The following is a 15,889-nucleotide window of genomic DNA, read 5'->3' as shown; positions in this document are numbered from 1 at the left end:
ACTAAGGTATCTGCTATTCACATCTTCCACTTCCTGACAGGAACAATGTTCTTTTAACCCCAGTTTGAACACTCCAACATTTTTTTATCCAAAAATTACTCCAAACTGTTGCAAAATAGAAATACAAGTGAAGCCAAACCAATCCAATCTTCTCTCCAGAAGTCACAGTGATGACATGCCTCTTAAGAAGCAGGGCCTTTGCTTGCCTGTGCTGGCCTCCTGGGCTTCAGGTCACATCTGCTCTGGGTTTCTGGGAGAATTGAGTAAGACTAAATGAGGTCAATTTTCTCTGGAACAGAAATTCTCAGGGGTTAAACACGAAGTATGTGCTTCAGCATCCTGTCTGGAACAGACTCCTGTTAGTTTTCCAGGTCGCAGGAGCAGAGCTAACAGTTGGAGACAGCCATCCCTAGGCACACCTGGGTGTGAGCTGAGCTATGTACCCACAGCCCCGAGGCTGCAGCACAGTCCTGCTGTGTGCTGTGTGCTGTCCCCCTGTCTGAGGACACAGGAGAGCACAGCAAAGTGGCATTAGTGCTGTCCCTGGAGACTCCCTGCACATGGGTATTTCTGGAGCACAGGAGGAAGAAAAAGGCTGAAAACAGGCAGCAGAAAGCCTGCACCAGTCCTGAGCATTTTTTACATTGCCCGTTACTTTTTCCTTGCCAAGCTTTTATCTTGGTTTTTGTGCAATAAAATCATGTTAATAAAACTGTGAATGAATAGAAAGGCCCTAAGTCAATATTTGCACTTAGAAAAGACTGGTTAGAACAGCTTAGGAATTGATCCTGATTTATTAAAGCACCTGTTCACCCGGGGAACATTTTAGCAGCAATCAATATGTAATTAAATCTTCATTGATGTTTTACAATTGTTTTGTTTCCCAGCAATTACAGTGATAGAATCAGCTTCCCCTGGTTGTTCCTCTTTCCAGCTTTACTACTGATCTCCTGTGAGCATTCTGGCAACTCACTTTACATCTCCCAGGCTGTTATTAATAAATTGGGATCACAATCACAGTGAAACAGCTCTAATCCACACCCACTGTGCTAAGCACAGGCCAAGAAGAAAAGCCAACCTCTGACCTGAGTAGGGTGCTAACAATAAGAACAACGGGAGCTCTGGGGCAACATAAACACAAATGTTTGAGTGAAATCATCACACAACTCTGAACTAAAACACTCTTCAAGAGCTGAGCTTTCATTAGGCTTCCCTAGTCAGAGTTTAGGCCCCTCAAAGCTGGGATTGCTTTTCACTTGCTGCCTGTCCAGCTCCAGGAAACAGAGATGTTATGGTGCAGCAGGGTAAGTCACTCCTGTTTCCTGCTCAGGCAGGCACAAATTCCTATCTGGGCTTTCCAAGTTAATACCGCCCACACACCAGAATGGGTCATGCCTTCAGTAAAACCTCCTGGCACGGCTCTGGCCGGAGCAGTGCCTCGCTGCAGAGCCCGTGGCCGTGCCGGGGGCTGCGGGCTGAGAGCCCTGGGATGGCTGCAAGGGACAGGGAGCGCAGCCCTGCGGGTCCGGCTCTGCAGAACGGGGCAGGGGCAAATCCCGCCCGCTCCTCCTGGCTCCCCGGAGGCCGTGCCCGGGCTGCTCCGGGATGCTCGGTGTGCCCCGGGATGCTCGGAGTACCCCGGGATGCCCTGAGATGCTCGGAAAGCCCCGGGATGCCCAGGCTGCCCCGGGATGCTCGGAGTACCCCGGGATGCCCTGGGATGCTCGGGGTGCCCCGGGATGCCCAGGGTGCCCCGGGATACTTGGGAAACCCCGGGGTACCCCGGGATGCCCGGGTGCCCGGTGGTGCCGCCGCCGGGTTCGCGCAGGCGGTCCCCAGCAGGTGGGGGTGTAAGCGCGGCTTTCACCGCGGCCGCAGCTCCCGCAGACATCGCAAGTCCCAACAGGCTCAAAAACCCCAAACCAAAGCGAAACCCCCAAACTGACACCCCATCATCGGTGTCAATTAGAACAAGTGACTGCAAAAAACCAAGTGAGAACAGCAGAAGGGACATGCGAGTCCCCGTCCCTTGGTGCCCACAGCTGGCCCATGTCCCTCAAAAACTGGGAGAAGAACCCCCCACCTTGATGCTCAGCCAGAAACCAGGCAAGAAACTGGGATATCACTGAAAAGACAATCACTTAAAAGGGCGAGGACTGAAACCTCCTCCTCTCTGTGTTCATTTGAGATGTGTTGATACCCTGACCCAGAACCTGGTCTGTGTCCTGGACTCACCAAGACCTTTTGAACTTGCCACTCGCATAGCACTCCTGATAATCTCAGCAGTGCGAGGAGGAAGGGAGCACTCCTCAGCCAAAAAGTTCACTCACTGGATCAGAAAAGCTCCTTTACTGAACACATTTACTGAAAGCCTTTTTGTAACTACACATTTAAAGGACTGGTTTAGGTGTGGAGAACCAATGGTCAAGGCAGACCCAAACTTCTCAGACTGTTCTCTCTGTACCACTGTCCACATCTGGGGCTTCACTCAGGCCCCTGGTGGTGCAGTCATGGGGGTTGGAGGCAATTTTGGAGGGAGTCCACTGACTGCTGAGAAGTTGCTGTGACACTAGAAGCAGAAACAGGTCTGCTCCCATGGGCAGGGTACCCTGTATTCACCAAAACCAAATCATCCACGCCAGTTTTGATTGGTCTGACATTGATGTGGGGACCTGAACTTGCTGCTCTTCCCCAACAGACAAGCAAGAAGGAAATCAGGCACACAGCCTTCAACTTTCACATGCTTGCAGCAGCCAACTTGGCTCTGCCATTCACTGCTCCTTGGGGAGCTCCCTGTGAAGTTATCTAGATAAGGCTGCCAAACTACTGCCTCTGGCACTAAGTTCTCTGTTCTGACCCGTGTCCTAAATCCTCATTAATATCTGGGACTCCTTCCAGACCCATCCTTCAAGCATCCAACAGCCTTGCTCTACCAGCTGGTCCTGGTGAAATCAGCATGGCTTCAGGGCATGCCAAGCTTTGTAGGGTTGTTCAGACTTGTGAAAGAGCTATAGAGGATTTAAAAGAACCTTTAATTCCATGTCAAGTGCCATCCTTCACCATAGGTTAAAATACAAAGAAAACTTCAAAGAAGAAAATGGAAACAAGAAATTGACATTCCCCCCTGTGCTTGGGAAGTGGATAGCATTCAGTGTGTAATGGACATCCACATCCCTCAGAGAGCTTTGGAAATCTCAGCCATTAATTTGATCTTCTTTTCACCCCCACTTGGATCAATGGAAAGATTTTCTACAAGTACATTTTCAGACCCTTGTTCACTGTTAATCTTCTCTCTGTATCCTTTTCAACATCTTCCTCCTAGAGTCTGTCAGTCACTGCCACAGAGATTCATCAAGGCTGTCTTGTAATCGCCGCTGGTGTCCTCCTGACAGGAGAAAACATTAAAATATAGGTGAGTAGGGAAGTTCCTCTGCACGCTCCAAGTGCTGACGGTGTCAGTCTGTGGGATATGCCCACACAGGAAAAGGACTTTGGAAAGAGCAAGGCAGACCTCAGCAGAGCTGCTGCCAGCTGACACACCATCAAAAGTGAACAGAGAAATGGGGCTTGTAGCTACCACCTGAAATAACATTCATCAAGCCAAATTTTTCCTTTGGAATGCAGGTGAGCAATTGATCAAGGTTCTGTCCCACAGAGCAGCACAAAGTCAGCACAAATGACAGCAAGCAAATCTGTTGTGTTCAGATTTTTTGTCCCTGGGTGTTTATGTAGCACCTCTTCCCTACAGGAAGGGAAAAGGCAGTTATATAGTTAGCCCTGATACATGGCATTTTTAAAAAAGCCACAAATGTGGTCATTTTGGTCTAGAAGCACTACACAAAATATTCACTAGGTAAAGAAAATTTCCTCCCTTTGAATGCTTTGTGGTGACAGGTGTAAAGCTAGTTCCACTTCTCAGAAGGAATGAATATTCTGTACAGACCCTTGAAGGCTGATCATTAATCAACATGACAGACACTGATAATGTCAATTATAAGAAGGGCCCTTCATTATAGACCCAGACTTTCCCATAGGGACTGCTGAGGACAGGGCTTTTGTGCCATTTGCACAGGGGCAAAGGAATGTCCCAAAGTCCTGGGGACAAATGGTAAAAAACAGCATTTCAGCACTAACAGGGGAGGCACATTCACTCGGAGCTGAAACTCAAATGCTACAATAAGCCTTGACAAGGTTCAGTTTCTGAACTGGTCTCATCACAGTGTAGACAAGGCTTTCACCTGGGATAAGGCAGCAAAACCCCTTCAAACAAGGGAAGAGGAAAAGGAAAAGGAAAAGGAAAAGGAAAAGGAAAAGGAAAAGGAAAAGGAAAAGGAAAAGGAAAAGGAAAAAAATACCCCAGCATTATTTTGATGCATATGGATGGCACTGGCTTGAGGTAGTTAAGGATGGCAGAGAGAGAGAGAGGAGAAAATGACACAGCAGTGTGGGATAGGTATAACAGAAATGATTAATTTAATTTAGATTCATCTAGAATGTCATGCAGTGCATGGATACAAAGACTGGTCCATGAAAATCCTAGTGCAGTATATCCTTGGGTTTGCTTTGTCCAAGTCCTTACAGAGAGCATACGGTCTGACTCACCTTTCAGACACAGGTGTCTCTCAAGGACATGGCTTTTAACAGGCCTAGTGAAGGAGAGACATGACCATAGCAGAAATTAAATTGTTACTGCAAACAACCACGGAAGCATCCCACAGTGCTGGAAAGATTAGGAATACATGCAATGGCTGCGAACATCATACCAAGATTCTGCTTACCGAAATCATAGTGGAGAGAGGCTTTCCTGCAATGCGCTGGAATTCAGGCTTGATAAGATTTAGGTCAACTTCACTTCGAGAAACAAGCACCCTTATCAGAGTCCCATCATCGGTGCCAGCCCCCTGGAACAACAGATACAGCAGTCTGTGATGCTACTGGCTGTTCAAGGGACAAGCTGTACAAACTAGTCCAGGGCAGGAGGAGTCAGCTTTCAAACACCACTTGGCACCTCTCCTGTGGAACATCTGCATCTCTTTCTGGAGGGCCCACCCTCACACCCCTCCCAGGGACCATGCCAACACCACAAACCCACCGTGGAGGTGTGCACAAGTTTTGCACATGTCAAATGCAAAAGCAAACACGCTACAGAGGTGGGAGCTGGCACTGAATACAGACTGTCCCTCTGCAGAATCACCCAGGCACTGTTTGGCTTTAGCCAATATTGTTTAATCACTCACAGGAAAATTAAAGTTACATGGATAACAAAAATGTAATCTCAGCTTTCCAAAAGGTTTGGAGAGCTGACATCTTGTACATACCAGTTAAGTATTACAGGGGCACAGTCTGCAAATACCTTATGTGTCCCCATTTGAAAATCTCATTTTATACTGCCATTGAGAGAATTGCTTCCTAAAAAGAAAATACTGTGTTCCAGTCTATTTAAATGGAAGGCAAGTCTTCCCCATAAACAACCTCCCAGAAAAGCCTCTTTTGTCTGTGTTCCAGAAAGTGAGGCTGGGCTCCCTGCAGACTCCTAAGCCAGAAAAGCCAGACTCCCCTTTTATCTTGAGTTTAAAGGGTACTGTTCTACTCAAGGTGTTTGAAAGGATTCTGCTATTTCTTGCAGAATATTTTGCAACAATTGCACTAAACGTGCTGAATTTCACCAAAACCTTGGCTCTTCTAGTTTGAATTGGTGGAAGTCAGGCTACAAGTTAAGTCTGAATGAAAACCAGTGTGTTGCAATGGAGAGTCTTACCTTTAAAGCATTGTACAGCCTTTCTGCAAAGTAGCAACGGATGTTCCTGGTGCATTTCACTAGGCATACAAAAAAGCTCAGTAAGAATCAATGGTAATTCCAGCCCAGGGCAGGAGGTGACTGAGATCCTTCATGCTTCCCATTAATTCACTGTGCTCCTGGAATCTGAGTTTATCTTATCCAGGAGGTACCCCTTACTTCATACCAGACACCTTTATAAAGCAGATCCGTCTAATATAAGTCAACTACTGCAGAAGAAAAGGCAGCAGACTCTGCCAAAGCAAAGGGAAAGGTCACCACTTACCAATAGCCAGCATGGCATCCTCAAGTGAACCACGAGTTTCACTCTTGATAGAGTCTTCTATGCTCTTACCAGCCAGCTTCTGGTATTCTTCAAACACTGTTTGAAACACAAAGAACTTATATTTTTTACCAAGTAACCCTCAAGGCCTTTTGTGTACAATATTTACAGGCATTACTTGTGTGGCAATATAAATACACAGATCCTGCAAAAGCAATGGCCACATTTGCACCAGCTTCAGGAGGTTTTAGTCAACATCAGTAATCAGCCACAAAGATGGATGTTAACATTTACAAAAAGCCAAAGCATTCATGATTCTTAATTCCCTGTGCAGTTCACAGCCAATGGACTTTAAAATTATGACAAAACCATTTGGGTAAACTTATTATTTCAACCACAATTTAAAATAAAAACAACTGAGAAAAGATGAGTAAAATACAGCTGCAGATTCCAAGATATTTGAGTTCCTACAGTAACAAATGCTCAGCAACAAGGTCATTGCTTGCCTTATACATTTTGGATACTCCAAGGCTCAGAAACACAGATATCTGTTTTTACTCCTAGCTTTCTAGGACTAACAAAGAAGGAAAACTGCTGTGTAATGCAATAGACATCTTAAGAAACTTTGCTCAGCACCCGATATCGTCAACACTCAAGACACTTTGGGGAAATGGAATACAGAATAGATAGATGGATACAAACTTCTCAAGTCAAACAACTCTTTCTATTAAAAACAAATTTAAAAAACTGCAATAATTACACTGAGATCTTAATGACAAATAGGTACAGAAGAAATTGCTTAGTGCCACAGTAGGTTCAAAAGACTGGTTGCATTATCACAACAAGATGAAACTCTATTCTTAAAGACAGATACAGACAAATACTATAGAGACCACCTATTTTTGTTTGTCTTGTTTATTTTTTAAGTGACCTTGAGAGATTGAATTTGAAACACAAGGGGGAGCTGGCTTCCAGGGCATAGAAACAGCTGCAGAGGACCTCAACTTAAAAAAAGCTCAGGCATATCTCGTTTATCTTCGGCTAAATTTATCAGTTTTAGGTCCACCTGATTCACACAGTACTTGATATGCTTAGATTCAGCCAACATAACAAAATCTGTTATGCCTGAAAAGCATTGAGAAGACAAGGTTTGGTCTCTGCTGCATGGACAGTGGGGAGCTGAGGTCTCAGCTGGAGCAGGGCTTGTGTCCTCCCTCCCAGCAGCCTCTGATGCCCTCAAAAGGACCTGGGGCAGAAATGCAGGCTGCACCCTGTCATTCTCCAGCACTGAATAATCACTTAGTTTTTTAGTGATTTGTTTTTTCCCCCAGAGGAACCCACATCCAAGGGGACCTGTCTGTTCACCACACGCTCCTACTTAATTAGGACAGTACTCAGTCACCTCTTGAATTTATAAAAACAACTATCCGGTTATCACCACTGTATAGGGGCTCCTGGAAAAGCCAACTGATTTTCAGCAGAACTAAATCTTCATAACCTTTCACAAAATCTGCCGGCAGCTTTTGTTTACTGGGTGACCAGGAATTAGAAAACAGGCTCAGGTACTTATTTCTGGCCACTCATGTCTCTCATCTATAGCCTCTCCTCTTCTTGGCTAGCGTGATTTGTGATTTTGGAGGCTTGGGGGTGTAGTGGTGGCAATGTGGGCTCTGCTCCTTACCTTTCATTAGGTGTGTGGCACTCCTTTTGCACAGGATGGTGATGAACTGGATCTCATCAGTGCCCCGAATCTTCTCTCCAGCAGCATAGAGAGCCTGGAATTAGCACACAACTATTAGTGAGCTGTTCTGTGTGTGCAGCTGCTAAAGGAACAGAGTTTGGCTGAAGGCATGGCTGGGGTAAAGGGGTTTGGAGTAACCCAAACCACCGTGTGAACCAGACTCCAGAAGGGCTGGTTATGAAAAACTTTCTATCTTCCAGACAAATGGAACATCCACTGTCTCCATCCTTTCTACCCCTCCTGCAGCAGCTGGAACAGCCAGCAATACACTTAAGGTTTTCTCCCTTTTCTCTGCTCTTCCACTCCACCATAGCCATATCAAAAGCAGATGAACCAAAGCCCAGGCCTCATCACCCCTCTTTGGAATGGCAGAGCTCAGCAGTGCAGGCAAAATTGAAAAACCCCAAGTTACTTAAAGATAACCCCACCCCAAATTACTGTGACTCCAACCCTCTGCTGACACTGAAGCACTCTGGTATTCAAGAAGGTGGGAATGCAGGCATATCAGGGATTTCAGGTATTTGAGAGTACCTCTGCATCCTGAAGAGCCAGGGCTGTGTCCACATAGAGGGTGGCATTGTCCCTCTCACCCTGTGAGCAGAAAAAGGGTTACAATTATGTCTCATGAAGATTCTTCCATAAATAAGGATCAGAGCATTCATTCTGATCAAAGATCAATTATCCTCTCAGTTATCTATTCCTGTAGAGTAATCAAGCAGTAATATTTCAGACAGTATGAGTGCTAACTCCTTCACTGAAAGGCGCTGAAATCAGTCATACGAAGCAGAGTAAAAAAATTGTTCAGTTATTCTGCTACCAGGCAGGAAAATTCCAAAAATGTGGTAAGGTAAATGCACTCAGGCACTGAGGGCACAGGTCCTGGAAAAGTGGTGAATCCAGGTGGAGTGGCACTGTTTTTTAAGACCCTTGCAGAGTACAGTGGCTTTACACACAGGTGAAAGTGATGTGTCTCTGCAGGAGAGCTGGCTGTGAGTTCCCAGCTCTCTCACTGCTGCTGAGGGAGAGAGATTCCCCTGCTTCAGTCACATCACAGCTGAAACAGATCCAGTCCAAGTGACATGGTTGTCTCTGCACTTTATCTGGTGATCATGACTGTACTGGCTCTCCTCTTGCATGTCTTCTCCAGAAAAGAAGAGAGCAATGTGAAGACCTTTATACCCTCATTTCTCTTCTCAAGCATTACCTGAAGAAGGCAAACCAGAATCTGCTCCAAGTAGCCGCTTGTTTCCGATTTTATGTCTTGCTCCAGATCAGAACCATATGCTACCCAAGGGAAAGAGAAGGACAAGGGAAGGATTTGTTATCTATTTAGGTGATACAGTAAAGATATTACCAGTAACCCAAGCCCACACAATAGCCTGACACTGGGCAAGAGGATCACCAAGGAGAAAAACAGGTCTGAGAGCAGCTCACACCCTGTGTGATGCCCAGGTCAGCATTTGTATCCAGCTGAGCCACCAGCTCCCCTAATGTCCAAGCAATAAACCCAGAGCTAATTTTAGAGGTATAGCTGAAGGGATGAACAAGATTAAATATTTACAAATACATATTTGATAAATTCCCATGTATTTAATGGGGAGAAACGCCAAGTGCACAGCTATCATTTTGTCTATGTTCTGACAGTACTCTATACCCAAACTGAACCAAATTCATAATTTGCTGATCCTTGGCTGCAGCTGGATGAAGACCTAGAAAGGTATTTTCAAATTCTCTCAGCATAGCCATGTTCTGTTTGCCAGCGGAAGGCAGAGTTTATTGCTTCAAGAGTTAAATGCTTTTAGAAAAGCCATTTTCTTGCTGACAATGCTAGCTGGCAACGCCTGCCTGTTGAGCTCTGACCACAGAAATCTGAGCCCCGGGCACTTACCTTCTTTGTACGCCTTGATTATCTCCTTGATCTGCGCTTTTGTCCGAGATGCCAGGATCTCTATGATAACACTTTCCCTTGTTCCCACGCCCTATAATAGAAAACAGTGGAGAAATAAAGGTGGAGACAGGCATCTAGTCATGGAAATGATTTACTGCTAGACAAGTACGGTGAAGGGAGGAGTTGGATGGCAGCAAAGTCAGGCTGAGCTGTAAGAAACCATCGTGATGAAAGCTGGAGGCACAAAACACATTTGGGTTGCACACTGTTTCTTTTACCAAGGTGCCTAATTTGTAAAGGATGACTTTATGTAACCCTACATTTCCTCAGTGCTTTTCTGGAGTCAGATCTTTGACAATAGACAGCATTAAGGGAATGCAGGGAGACCAGTCCTTAGTAGTCAGTCCATCTTTATACCATTTTAACAGACCACTCTGTATCTGAAACTTGTAAAGATACATTATCAATAGGTAGGATCCCAGCCGACCCCAGCCTGGCCCTTGCACCACCACTCCTTGATCCCTGAAAGGTCTCAGGGCTCAGCTGGGGCATCAGGGCAGCAGGTTTGGGTGTGAATTCAGTTTTGTTGTTGCCTTCCCAGGCTCCTTGAGTCACATATGTATAGAAACTTTCATATAGTCATAAATATTTAAGCAGCATTTTCCCCCAGAACACTAATAGTACAATTAAGTATTTCTCAAAGGCTACTGCTAATAACAAACTTAGCCATGCAACAGTCCAGTTATTAACACTTGCACAAGTGCAGGAAATTAGCAGTGTATTTGTGCGACTACTTAAATATCAGCATGCAACATGCTTACCTTCATGGCATCATACAGTTCCTTGGCATCATACTTGAATGGGGGGTACATGAGAGCTACAATGAGCCTCTCAAAGTTGCCACTCAATTCAGACTTCAGGCTTTCAATCAGATCCTGCCAAAAGTGCATCATCACATGGTTACATAAACAGACCCACAGGATCATTCTGCTGCACATGCTGCTTCCATCCCCATGTCCCAAGTAATGAAGCTGAATGACAGCATTGCTGATAGTTGATTAAAAAAGGTCCTGAGACTGAAAAAGGCACCTAACTCCAAAATGGGGTTTGTCTAGGTGCTTACACATTCCCTGTTTTCTTGATATTTGGGCTTTCCCAATAATTAATCCTGCAGCAAATCTTGCTCCACCCTGCTTAACTCACAGAGCAGAACCAGGTAGCTGAAGGCCTTGCACTGAGCAAGGGTGTAGCTACAGAGAAATTCCCAAAACTGCATCTAAACTTGCACCCAGGACATCTGCAGAATCAGGACTGCAGTCTGCTTGAAGATACACTTCAAATTTCCCTCTGACTATAGTGCAGGTTTTCCTCTCTCTGTTGAATGACTCTCTCTGTTTTAGTGGGATGCAAGGGCTCTATTTAATCATTGTTCCATACCCACCACCCCCATATTTGCTTCCCTTTCTTAGGCTTTTGCATGGCAGTCCCCTTTCCAGGAAGGCTCACAGTAAGGCTGAAGGTATACAGTCTGCTGGTGAAAAGATTTTCCCAATAAAAGTAAGATTTAAAAAGAAGAAACAAAGAGAAACAAAGGAAAACATAGTTGTCGATAACCACGGAATTTCTAAACAAGTGTAATTAAATAAGTCTTTAAATTGAACTTTTTTGACATTTAAAAAGGCCTGAAACAAACCAATATTTTACTCAACGTGTCACTTAGATGGGTATCAATTTTTGTTACAGCTTCAAATCAATAAGAAGCTTCACTTCAAATTAAGACTGATTTTAAAAAAGTATTTCTGGTCAAAATGCATTTTTAAAAAATTGAATTTTTAGGAGAAAAACATTTTTTCCTGGCCAAACATTAATTTTACACATTAATCACAGGCCTTATAATTAGATATTAGCCTACTTATTTGCAGAAGACCTGCATATAGTTTGCATCATGCTTTCAGAAAGAAGTGTACGCCCATTTACTACATCCTGCATGCAGTAAACCAGTGATTGAATATGGCATTGTTTTAGAAGAACCTTTCCAAACTGTGCTTTGAAGGATTTGGCAATCTCTTGACGCTGCAGATTGCTCCTCTTGGTTAGGACATCAATTATAGCTTGTTCATCAGTCCCTGGGGAAAGCAACAATAAATCATAAATACAGTGCATAAAATAAGCTGAGACTGGTCCAAAATCCCAATCTGAATATTCAGACAACCTTGTCTTGTTCACTGCCTCTGTGTAGAAGTTTAAGTACATACCAAGGAAACTTTAATATTAGTTTTTCACAGTAAAATAGAGGTGATATCTCTGGATGCAAATTTTCTAAGGAATTGATTTCAACTTAGCAATTATAAGAACATAGAATTTACATATGTGGTTGGAGTCAACTCACCCAGCCCTTTCATGGCGTTGTACAGAGTCTGAGCATCAGGTGCAGCATTAAAATGTAAAGTACCAGCCACAGACCTGCCCTCTGCTTCACTCTGAAAGAAGAAGAAAAATAAACAACTTTTCACCACTGCTTTTCATCAACTGGAGGAAAAGTATTGGAAATGTACATTAATGATATTTACAGCCTACACATGGTGAAGTCACAGAAAATAGGAGAGATTGGCCAGAAGTTTCTCAGCAGAGCAAAAAGAGAACACAAGTTTCTCTCCAAAGAGAGCGCAAGTTTCCTGTTGCCACCTGCCTGTACCAGCCTTTGCTGGCAGGAACATGAAGTGCAAAGCAGGGCTGACAGTGCTGCAAGCATTGTGAGGTCAAGCAGAGTGGCAGAAAAAGCACAGACTGTAATAGACTGGACTTCCCTATTCACCCCTTAATTACAGTCCTTCACAGCATGGATGCTGCTGTACCATATTGCATTTCTCAGTGGGTTGGTGCAGGGTAGCTTTTAGACAGCTTTTTCAATTCCTGAAATTGTCATGTTCTCACAGACCATTTTCTTCAGCAGCTGCTGCTGCACTTCTGCACAGCTGGTTTCAAGAAGAGAGCATCTCCACTGGAAGGATTTGGGGCAAAAGACTACTTTGAAGGAAGAGATCCATCTGGAGGAATGCAGGTTTGATGTTCTTCCCTGTACCAAGAATCAGATACAACTACACCAGAATCCTCCTAACGAAACCCTGAGGTGCTAACAGTATCAGTCCCAGGGCATAAAAGACACACTGAGACTTACTTTAGTCACCACAAGGTAGTAGGGCCATCAACCAGAACACAGGCAAAATTTAACAAAGCTGGTAGTCAAGGAACTGGCTTGAAAACATTGTCATATCCATCACAAGCTGGTCCTGTCAATAGGGGGAGTATGTGGGTGGGTAGGCATGAGGAGTCATCATCACTTTATTACAATAATAAACACAATTTTCTCCTTCCCAGAAACAAGGATATTTAAGTCGGAAACTACCATATTCTCATAAATTTGCCTTTAGAGGCAGGGTTAATATTAAACTAATCAGGTATCAGTATGACCTGATAAATATTTTAATGGGGATGGTTTCACAGTGAGATAAAAGAGATCAGAGATTATGGATCAGAAGGAAGCATTAGGGTTGTCCCACATGACTTACATAACATGGACCACCAAGGGCTGCCCATCAGCCTCCTGCTATGATGCAAATCCCTTCTGCTCTTACTTCCCATGTGAAAGAGAACCAGTGGATACAGCTGTCACCTTTGCATGGAGCAGTGACAGTGAGGAGTATTGAGAGAGGCAGAATGTTCAGCAATCAGCCAGACTTGGAAAAGTTTGCTTTACAGCCAGCACAGAGACACCCCTGCAGCACCACACCTTGCTCCCAGCCGAAAGAGCAGCTGTGAAGCAAATGGTGTCAACAGAAAACTTCACAAGAGATGCAGCTTGGAATCCCAGTGGTCACCGAGCAGCGAATATAAGGCTGAGGAGAAGCTGTTACTGCAGAAAACAGCAGTGACAGAGCAGGGGGCACTGCCACCTCCAACAGTTCGTCATTGGCCAAGAAGAATTTGGCTGAGCTGGGAGGACCATTTCAAGTTCTCCTTTCTAGCCCTCTGCCAAGGTGGCCAGCACCACCACAGCTTCCCTGGGCAGTGGGTTAGACTCATCCATCTGAGTCTGCTTTGAAAAGGATGGCCAGTCCTCTCCAGCTGCATGCAAGGGCCCTGTGAAGAAACCCCCAAACATTCTGGACGCAAGCCTGGTGACTCAGTGAAAGAGGGAGTACAAAGCTGAGCTTTCATTTGGAGGCAGTGGAAACAAATTAAACAATGATCTTTTTTGGTACGAATTCCGATAAACAGTTACGGCCCTTCCTGGCTGAGTAGCACATTTGTGACTCACTCCTGCACCTCATTCTCTGTGCACATAGCTGTTGCAGCACAAGTACAATTGCACCAGCTTTTCAGAGAATCCCTGCTCACTTTGGTCTTGTTTCCCAGATGAATTAATCCTACAATTCCGTAAGTGAAACTACTCAAGGCGTTTGTGCTCATGTAAATATAAAAAAATGGCATGAAAGCAGCAGAAGCAGTGTACCTTACAGCTGATGCTGTGAAAAGTTTTACCTATAAATAAAAGGAAGAAGGAATAAAAGTTTTACTACCAAAATATTTTCAAACCTAAACGATAGACTCTTTTTAAAAAACTGGAATCTGGGGACAGGTTGGGTTACTGTTTGCATTTTGTTCAGTCAATATTTTCTGAGAAAGTTTCACATTTTTTCATTCCTTCTGCTTTTGAACTGTATTTTTTAATGAAGGGTTTAGAAAACCAAAAATTTTCCCCATCCTTCTTTGGACCTCTCATTTTCTTCTCATGCCTCCACCCCCTACAACACCAGCTGGTACTGGATCATTGGAGTATAAGAGTTTTTCTCCTTCTTTTCTTGCTATAATTTACAAATTATTTCCAGCTTGGGGGTAGAAGACAATAGGTAATCCAAAAGGGAAAAAATGAAATGAGAGCTACTCCAAGCTCAAGATAAACATCTATTTTATTATACCAAACTTCCAAAGGAAACAGGGAGACAGAGAAAACTCAGAAGGAAGATTACAACTTGAATCTTTCTGGGGAAAAAAATATTTTGAGACCTGGGAGTCAACCTGGCCTCCCACAGAGGCTGATGGGGGAGCTGGCACATCACCAGGGCTACCTGCTGCCTGGTCTGAGCCAGACCCCAGGTGCTGCCTCAGCACAGCCCATGAGCTTCTCCCATCCTGCCACATTCCCCTCAGAGCCACAAGCATTTACAAGAGAACATACACAGCATTTCTGGCTCCTGGCAAAGAGACAGGCTGTTCAAGACACGTTATTGTTGCAATATTAAAAACCCACTCAAGATAGACATTGTGGCTTGACCGTATCTGCCTCTGTGACCACAGCCTGCCAGCACAACAGGGGACCAAAAATGGGGACAGGCCAGCACCCTGAACTCACTGCCACAGGACAAGGGAGCAGGCAGGAGCCCACAGCTTCAGCTGAGTAACTTTGTTGTTGCATGGTAGCATCTCTGCATGAACACAGGGACACACACACCCCCTGCACCTCTCTCAGCTAAGGGTACACATAGGGTCTGCTCCTCCTCCTACAGCCAGCAGTCATATCAACACCCTCCTTCATCAATGTTTTTGAAGTGCTGAATGCTAATATATAGCCAGAAAAACAGTAAAAAGGTCTTGCTGATTTTTAAAGGAAACTGTTAATTCCCACACAGTGCCTGATACAACTTGTAAGTTACCTTATTACAGTGCCAAAAACCCCCAGAGTGTCAGTATATCCTCTACTTACCCAGGCCTTCCACCATGCCATTGCGGTCTCAGTAGTGTTACCTGGCTCTGTTGGCGAAGAAAACCACACATATCACACCTCAAAGTTTGGGAATCTGAGATTTGAAGGGAGGCATAGGGAGGAGAGGAAGAAACAAAAGCTCTTTTCAATAAACTCACGGCAAGAAAAATGGAATAACTGTACTCCTCTGGAGGCTCGTTCCCTCTGGAAGCCGCAGAATGTAACTGGCCTCTCGGGCACACGCAGGTATAAAGCATCCTTATCTACAAATTCCACAGGGCAACACCCTCCCACATGGCTCAACCTGTTTTCCACGTATGAGCTCACAGGGAGAGTTCAAGTTGCTTAATAAACGAGGCTTCCCTTGTGAGGAGTCCTAAATTCAACCTTGTTGACTCATTGTAATTTTTCCACTGCTTCTCCCAATACACGTCCTT

At 44.6% G+C, this 15,889-nt stretch overlaps 1 protein-coding gene across 3 annotated transcripts; it reads right to left on the bottom strand.

Annotated features, from left to right (window-relative positions):
- Positions 1 to 3,328: 3,328 nt before the first annotated feature.
- On the bottom strand, positions 3,329 to 15,488 carry LOC128937415 (annexin A8-like). Of its 3 annotated transcripts, XM_054277117.1 has the most exons (12): positions 15,453 to 15,488; positions 12,078 to 12,168; positions 11,720 to 11,814; positions 10,510 to 10,623; positions 9,689 to 9,779; positions 9,005 to 9,084; positions 8,332 to 8,391; positions 7,741 to 7,834; positions 6,063 to 6,158; positions 5,759 to 5,817; positions 4,779 to 4,901; positions 3,329 to 3,385 (listed from the first exon to the last, which is right to left on the bottom strand). In XM_054277117.1, exons 1-12 carry the CDS (start codon positions 15,471 to 15,473, stop codon positions 3,329 to 3,331), a joined length of 981 nt encoding a protein of 326 aa, XP_054133092.1. In that variant the 5' UTR covers positions 15,474 to 15,488. The 3 variants fall into 3 exon arrangements, with proteins under 3 accessions (XP_054133092.1, XP_054133091.1, XP_054133090.1); XM_054277116.1 differs by lacking the exons at positions 9,005 to 9,084; positions 9,689 to 9,779 and having other exon boundaries at positions 15,453 to 15,473; XM_054277115.1 differs by lacking the exons at positions 11,720 to 11,814; positions 12,078 to 12,168 and having other exon boundaries at positions 15,453 to 15,473.
- Positions 15,489 to 15,889: the final 401 nt, after the last annotated feature.

The sequence above is a fragment of the Melozone crissalis genome, unplaced genomic scaffold (assembly GCF_028551555.1).
Source record: "Melozone crissalis strain CALT ecotype California unplaced genomic scaffold, PUWL_Pcris_2 ptg000019l_1, whole genome shotgun sequence".
In the NCBI taxonomy this organism is placed as follows: Eukaryota; Metazoa; Chordata; class Aves; order Passeriformes; family Passerellidae; genus Melozone; species Melozone crissalis.
This window is presented reverse-complemented; position numbering and strand designations above follow the sequence as displayed.